Source organism: Micropterus salmoides, unplaced genomic scaffold, assembly GCF_014851395.1.
Source record: "Micropterus salmoides isolate LMB-PRFRI ecotype aquatic unplaced genomic scaffold, ASM1485139v1 Ms_hic_scaffold_13, whole genome shotgun sequence".
In the NCBI taxonomy this organism is placed as follows: Eukaryota; Metazoa; Chordata; class Actinopteri; order Centrarchiformes; family Centrarchidae; genus Micropterus; species Micropterus salmoides.
The window spans coordinates 24,811,951-24,820,373 of record NW_024040374.1 but is presented as its reverse complement, the minus strand read 5'-3'; the positions used below and the strand labels follow the sequence as shown (position 1 = coordinate 24,820,373).

General features: G+C 42.0%; 1 protein-coding gene across 1 annotated transcript; it reads left to right on the top strand.

Annotated features, from left to right (window-relative positions):
* The first annotated feature begins 5,759 nt into the window (after nucleotides 1-5,759).
* On the top strand, nucleotides 5,760-8,111 carry bloc1s2 (biogenesis of lysosomal organelles complex-1, subunit 2). The gene is made up of 5 exons (XM_038716445.1): nucleotides 5,760-5,960; nucleotides 6,188-6,304; nucleotides 6,487-6,606; nucleotides 6,726-6,830; nucleotides 7,271-8,111. Exons 1-5 carry the CDS (start codon nucleotides 5,795-5,797, stop codon nucleotides 7,300-7,302), a joined length of 540 nt encoding a protein of 179 aa, XP_038572373.1. The 5' UTR covers nucleotides 5,760-5,794; the 3' UTR covers nucleotides 7,303-8,111.
* The last annotated feature ends 312 nt before the right edge of the window (nucleotides 8,112-8,423 follow it).

Here is an 8,423-nt window from a genome sequence, read left to right as displayed (position 1 = left end):
AACCTAATGCAATGGGTGACTTTATTTCACACAACAGACTTTTTTCCCCCCTGGGTCGACCATTGTTTTAAGACACTGCCACTGTCATCTGTGCGAGGATAATCCAAAAGGCCTCTGGCAATGATAATGTCAGAGAGGACAATGCTTGATTCTGTTCCTCCCTCTGGGAGAAGAGTGGTAGCAGTCATTTGGAAAGTGTGTCCTCTCCTCAACAATATGCACTTCACTGCTGCATCTTTTTGTCCATCTATTTCCTCCCCAGAAGCTTTCAAGCCAAATCCAGACACTGAGCCATAAAGTCAAAAAGGTTGGGTGGGAGCTAAAGTCAAATGTAATGAACACCCTGCCACCTGACATGACACTGTCTTATTAGCAGTATGATGGTATCCACGATTACATTGTTTCTGCTGTCGTATCAGAACAGGTTTTGAAAGGCAAGTTAAAATTCAACTCACTCAAAGTCACCTTCTGCATTTATGGTTAACGCCAAGTTCAGACTCAGCCTACTCCCGTTATGAAAAAACAAAATGGCCAGTGGCAGTGGAGTCCACGTGGTGAAAGGAACAGAAAAAGGCTTATTGAATTATTTACATCATAAAGTTGTTTACATATTCATGAAGCTTTCTGAATATTCCCGATTAAACTGCAGATCTCCATCCTCTGAAACAGTGCTGCTCATTGGAACATCTCGGAACACATGTGCAATACTAAAGTGCGTCTTATTGGAACTCAACTAATCTTTTATATGTTCATACTCTATGGAGGAGTGACCTGCCGTCTTGTATGAACATGTAATCTTAAACTAGCTGGCTGAGCCCTGGGATTCAGCTCTCACTACATTATACATGACCAAAACTATTACAACTCATTTGCCCATTTTGCCAGTGGGTGCTGCACACTATAAACATTAATGAAGCAAATCATCATTAGGTCAAGTCCATTTTGATTACATCGCCACCTATTAGCATACATAATGGTCAACGGGTTCAATGCATGTTTTACTGCGCTGTATAATACTGATACATTTCTGATATAAAGTGATGGACTGGACATAAAGAAGAGGAGAACAGGAGGAAGGGAAAGCAACAGAGAAGCATCATATTTCATCACATCCCTTTCTAAGAAAATTAGAAATGACAGATAGATGGATGAGAGGAAGGAAACAGAGAGAGAGAGAGAGAGAGAAAGAGAGAGAGAGAGAGAGAAAGAGAGAGAAGGAGAGAGACCTAATACCGGTCTTAGAAAACACTAGGTTCAAAGAAAGAGACATCTAACTGCTGGCAGAATTTCCAAATCACAACATACTGACAATTTGAGTATTAAAAGAGATTTCTTTGATTTAAATAAGAATGACTGGATAGGGGAAACAGAAACTTCCTGTATTTGTTCACAATATACAGATCGCCTCACACATACTTACCAAACAGTAGCATAAACATGCAGATAAGCTGCAGCATGCTCAGTGACCCATAAGCCTTTAGGGGAAAGGTCTCTAAGGCACAGTATGTCTGCACAGGACCATGAGGTAATTCAGCGCCACTCTGTTACTATGCACCCTGCAGCCCTCCTGGGGGTCCCAGGAGGGCTGCAGGGTGCAATGTGTTTGTGTGTGTCAGGGAGACTGCATGGCTATATTTAGGAGCATATCATGGGGCAATAGACTTACAACATGTCTCCTAAGCGCAAATACAGAAAACAAACAAAGAGAAGACAGGAAATAAAAAGCATTTCATATACTTGTAGGAGTGTCTAGAAATAGGTTTCTGGAAATGTTTCAATACAACACACGAGAGGATAAAGCCATTTGGCTCAAATGTGAATACATCTTTCATTAGATAAGTTGGTTTAGATGGAAATATTGGTTCAAATTATACTTCTTTGGCATGTGGACATATAAGAAATCTTTTTGGCAGCTCAGAGAGATGTAATGAACTGAGAGAGTGAGTCACTTTGGGCTGAGTTAGTTGGAAACAACACCATTATTGCCATATTTTCTAAACTGGGCTATTATTTACAGTGGCAGGCAGGCAGGTGTGTGCCATTTCCTGCATACTGTAAAGGTCAACTTTTGTTTATACTACACTTACTACAAGATCCTGCATCAAGTGTGACAGCAGTGAGAAAGCTAGAAGAGAAAGAAGATGTAAAGGAAATGCTCTTGGAGTAATTTGCGCCTATTATTCAAACCCATAATCAGAACAGCTGAAACAGCATAACTATCAAAGGGATACAACAAGTGGTTGTCTGAATAAACAATCCCATAGATGAATGATTTGTGACTCTAAGAAAGCATTGCTCTCTTTTGACGGCACCGTCAAGGTTTTGGGATATCAAGGGGAGCAACAGGTTTGAGGTCAAGTTGCTGAAGCCTCGAGGTGTCAGTCAATGCAATGACTTACTGGATGTGGACAGGTATGTTTGAGTAGCCAGTGCCGTTTACTGTTGCAACATCACATAAACACAGGATAGGACCATACATGTAGGCCAAATGACTGACACTTCATATGGCTGTCAAAGAACCAACGACTGGCTTTGAGGCATCAACGGTCCTCACTCACAGTCTAGAGTAATTGCTAAGTGACACAAGACATTCTTACATTTGAACATGTGGACAGAAGAATTACCAAAATGGCCACGTCTGCCAAAGACATTGCGAAACCGCTACTGAGTCCGGTCCGAGCTGACTGCAATCTCGGTAGGAGCTGAGCAGGGTTGACGATGGCAGCCAACCTGACAGCTAACGTTTGCTAATTAACCTGCGCAAAGCAGACTGAATAGATCAACCAAATGTCCGCAGGCTACTTGATGGAACAGATTACCCTCTATCAGAGCACTCCCGGTACTAATCTGTGATTGCAATCCTCCACAGTGATGCATCAGTGCTGCTTCACCTGGTCCACCAGTTCCTGGCGCGGTCAACTCTCAACTAACGTTAGCTAGCCAGCTACTAGCTAGCTGGGTTAGCTTGCAAGTTTAGAATTGCTATTTAGCTCCAGTCAAGTAGCTAAGCTTCATGTTAGCAGGCAACTCTCCAGTCACTGTGACAAGCCCTGTCCCGTAGGACCAGAGAGGTATTTCACCCCCTGTTCTGACAGCTCACGTTGGTCTAGGTGCATGTAGCATTGAAGCTGCTAAGTTTAGCTAGTTAGATGGAAGAGTGCAGTCTCCCCATGTACGTTAAGTTGCAATTAGCCAAATTGTCCTCGCTCTCTCCTTCAGTAGATGCTTGGTAAAAGACTAATTGCTCTTACCTCGCTATCCACTACATCGTGGTACGCGGGCGGGGGATCAAACCCTCCCGTCCCAGTCCGCCCGCTGTTTTCCCCGTCTCCACTCGAGCCCAAGCCGGGGGCAGGCCCGCTTTCCATCGGCTCATATCCATACCCGAGTCCGGGGCTTTCGTTTGTAAGGAGCGCCACTGCCTCGTTGATATCGTTCTTTGCTAGCCGGAGCGCTTTCCGTATCACGTCGGGGTCTGGGAACCCCATGCAGAGGAGCGTCGTTATGTGCTGCTCCTCTTCGGTCTCCATTTTTGGGGTGACTCCGTCTCTCAGACTAATAGTAACGGGATGTTCGGCACAGCCCTGTAGCTGTGCACGCCGCCATGTTTACAGTCCACTGCCGCTAGCCTGTCACGATCTGGCTTCCCCCACAACAGCGCCGACACAGGTGTTATGCCGAGAGCTGCATGCCAAGAACTGCATGCTCCTCGCGGGAGCGCGCACAGCGAAAGGTCCAGGAGGTTTAAGTGATGTATTTTTAACAGTGTCATTGGTGTATGGAAACATAAAAATAGAAATGAAGTTATCCACAATATCAGACGAACAATTCAGAGAGCGTAAATCAGAATATGTGATTGGGACTTTCTGTCTTAAGTTTCATTTACCATCTCATATTTGATGACTCTTGCATTGAGGAGCGGAGGATAGTCTTGAGCAGTTTCTCAAACAAAGTTGCAGCTCACCCTCTATCTCAGTGGTTCTCAAAGTGGGGTCTAGGGACCCCCAGGGGTCCTTGAGGGGGTTCCAGGGGGTCCCCAGCAAAAATGGGAATACTTTATTTTCATTATAATTCTATCTGTAAGTAGCACAGTGACAGAATGTCTGACTATTTCGGTCATCGGTTTCGTGTACTTTCTGTAATAAAACATCTAAAAGCAAAAATCCTATCAGATGGGGGACCCATGGGACAAAAATCATAAATCTTATCAAATGGGGGGCCGTGGTCTGTGTTAGTTTAGGGGTCCCTGATGTGAAAAAGTTTGAGAACCACTTCTCTAGCTCAGAAAAAACGATGCCTGCACATGTTTTAGCAGGAGGAGTCTGTGGAAAAAGAGCTACGCCCCATTCAATTCAATCAAGACACGCCTGAATGAAAAGATGGCTCTGCTTGGCCTGGTCTGGCTCAGCATTGCTCAGCCCAGCGTGGCCCAACAACCCAAAGCTCTTTTAACTATTCCAGGTTTACAATAAACATTTCAGTGTCAACTTCCCCTCCCCCCAAAGTAATATTGTTCACTGCCTCTTTTAGTTTAATTAGTGACCCTTATCACTGTTTGGAAAATTGACCTTTTAATTTTTTCCCTGACAGAAACTGGCTTTTGTAATGATTAGATAGCTAACAAAAATAACATGCACACTGTCAAGACACTCCCAGTGTGTTGATAAAGGAGAAGGTGGTTCAGCAGAGCTAATTTAGCTGCAGAGAAATGGATCTCCTGTTATTTCAGATGAGGTGAGTATCACACAAATATTGTAATGAAATTGGTTATGGTATCTAATTTAAAATATACTTATGAAAACAAGATGAATTGAATTAAAGAAAACTTAATATTATTATTGTTATATTAAATATGGTTTACTTATTGTTATTGGGGAATAAAACCTAAGCCTAAGCATGGGAAGAAGTCTCATGATTTATAGTAAATGGTGATAAAATACCGGATAAGGATAATATATATTTTTGGGGTCCAATGTAGGAATCATATCAAAACTGATGTTAGAGAAGAACCTTTGGTTTTTGTGTACAGATTTCATCAGACCACAAAAAAAGACAAAGTATCTATATACATATACATTCACTGAGAAACAAATTTTATTGAGGTTTATTGGACACAAGTCTGTACAGTGTAAAAAGTGCCACATATCATCAATTAATCTGCCATGTCAACTTTTCCAGGGGGAACCACTCATGCATTAACCTGGAGTACCCCTTTTACAGAGCGGCAGAAAAGGCTTGGATTGGCTACCTGTTAAGAAAGAAGTTGGAAGGAACTAAACGTTAAAACAGAAAACATATGAATTTATAGATAGAATATGATATGCTGGGACAAATTAAATTTAAATGCCTATTAAAATCATTTTGGACTAGCAATTGATTAGTGGACAATAAATATTTTTTGTAATTATTGCCGTTATTGCAGTGGTACACTACAGCCTCCATAAAACATACTTACAGATGACTAATGCCAGCTCTTTTCTTTGGACAAGTGTACTTTCTCCCCTTCTTTCTCTCTTCCTTTTTTTTTTTTTTACTTGATTGTTGTTTTACCATTATTAACACATTATCGATGAGTTGACAACTGTTATAAATGTTGCCTGAAGCTGTAGTAGTTTGCTTATATCACTAACACTGTTAGTTAAATCTTACAGACTGTAGTTAGCCCCTGATGCCTCACATTTATAGCCTCAAACAACATAAGGGCGTGGCAATGCGCGCGAGTGGTTGTGGTGGTTGGCGGAGGTCACGTGAACACTCTCCTCATGTGACAAAGGAAAGTCAAAATAGAAACAAAATGGCTGCATTTGGAGACGACGCCGCGGCGATGGATAGCATCTCCAGGGCGCCATCGGCGCATTCAGCGGCTCTGAACCCGGCTGGCAGCACCAGCAGTCACGGCGACGGCCCGGAGGATGTGGCCGACAGCCCAGCGCCTGCTCCCAAAAAGACCTCCATGAACAGTGAGTGATGTTCCCTTACAGCTTCCGTAGCTTGCTAATGCTAAAGTAGCAAACAGTAACCAATTGATTTTGATGTGTGTTATATTGTAACCCTTGTGTCACATTACTGTTTTTTCCCCCCTGTATTTGACTTTATTGTTTCCCCGCTGTGGATACATGTAGTGTTTGAACTGGATCAAGCTGTTTTCTATGTTGTATTTATTCTGATTCTGTTTGCTTGTGCTCAGGTGATGGTGGGGTGGAGACAGCAGAGGAGGCTGTGGAGCCTGCAGAGCCTGATATCAATGAGTTGTGCTCAGATATGTTTGAAAAGATGGCCATCTTCCTGCAAGGAGAACTAACAGGTATTTCAACATATTGCACATTTGCTAATTTGCTCTTCTTTCTCCTGCACACAGGAAAAGCTATATTATTAGGCAGAGCAGTAATTTACTCATGTACTCCTTTCTCATTTCCGTATTCACTACCATATCCCTGTGTTTTCTTTTCTCTCATGCATATTCTCCCCATGTCCTTTCATGCTCAGGAACATGCGAGGATTACCGTCTGTTGGAGAACATGAACAAGCTTACCAGTCTGAAATACATGGAAATGAAGGACATCAGCATCAACATCAGCCGTAACCTGCAGGATCTCAACAACAAGTGTGAGTGAAATACATTATCTGCACAAACACAATGTGTTGTTATATTCCTGTGTATTTGTAGTTTATCTGTTATTTCTACTGCAGCATGAAAATCTGGCTGATATGTATGTTTGCTTTAGATGCTAGCCTGCAGCCCTACTTGGACCAAATAAATCAGATTGAGGAGCATGTGTCTTCACTTGAACAGGCTGCTTACAAACTGGACGCTTACTCCAAGAAACTGGGTAAGACAGTGGTGAGACAGATTCTATATAAATTGTAATTCGTCACTAAATGTTATTGAAATTAATGCCTGTCAGTCTAGTAACATTTTTTCTGACATTGTCTAATCAACAACAGTATTTGTAGAATTCCACAATATACTTCCTTTACTTCACTATGTTTGGTGACTGTCTTGCTTTGCTTTGTCACTCCCCTACATGACTTTATCTATGTGCTGGCTATTTGGCCTGGTATGTGTGGCACAGACCAATAATAGTACAGGGGTACTTGCCTCTTTGAGCTCATATTGCAAAGCATTATAAGCTCCACCAGCAGATGGAGCTGTGACAGCACCTGAATGTTTCTACATTACAGTCGATCATTATCGGATCATGTTGCATTCTGACTTTAGCAGCCATTCGCTACAGAGTGATGAAGTCTCTGCCTTTGCTTGTCTTTACAGAGGCCAGATTCAAAAAACTGGAGAAGCGGTGAGGGGAAAGAAGAGGCAGACTGAGAGTTATGGTGCCTTCTCACCTTCTTGAATGCAGCCTTGCCTTCTCCTCTCCCTGCCAGTGCAGCCAGGAGCTGTGGGGAGGATGTGAACTGAGACTGAAATAACAAACAGTCAGAGCCACATTGACACCTAGAAATGACAAAGGAGGAAGCAGTTGATGGCACATAATTAGTACTGCAGAGCTAGGCTTAGATTTACCTCCAGTATCACTGATTATTGGCAGCAGTCATGCAGCTAAGATGTACGAGAGTGTATGGTGTATACCCACATTCTTTAGCAGAAACACTTTGTAAATTAATAATTACCAGCATGTCCTAATTGAGTGGTGGGATCAGAACACAGCAGACTGCCAGAAATGTGTACCATCGGAGTACATAACAACACTTAACAAATATCTACATGATAACTTCTGCTCCATAGATGTGTATTTGATAAACTCCCAGCCCTTTTAATCTGATCATAGACAGATATATTTCCACCCAGTAATATTAGCCTTACATGTGTATTGGGATTATTTGTTTTTCAACATTATATGTCCGTGCAGTATGAACATTACAACAAACTGGTTAACTTATAGTGTTTGCTACAACAATAGCTGCTGTGTAGAGAGCAGCTGAAAATCAACACTATCTCAACAGACTCTCTCAACAGAGAGAGTTTAAAATTTGCGGCTGAAAATGAAAGATATTTGATATAAATTAGTTATATCTATCTGTAGAAACTGAAAATAAAAACTGGAGTTTTTTTGTAAATAAACCATGACGTGCATAATAAATCATTGTATGACCTTTTGCTTAAAAATGGACCTACTACTAGCAGCAGATGGCAGTCCTGCACCATGAGAGACTTTGATGCATGAAGTAGTGTATAGCTTTGGAAAAACTGACCCAGTGCTGAATGAAGTTTAAGTTCCAGCCTTGTCAGAAAAAGAAAAACTCTGGGACTTGTGAGACCAAAAGAGGGAAACAGATGATACATATTTGACAATTCAAAGGAAAGGGTGACTAAAGATGTGTATGATGCCCTTTGCCTCCTTTGTTTCCTCCTTTAGCTGTCCCAGAGCAGAACCCAGAGCTCTTTTTGCCATGAGCAAGAGATT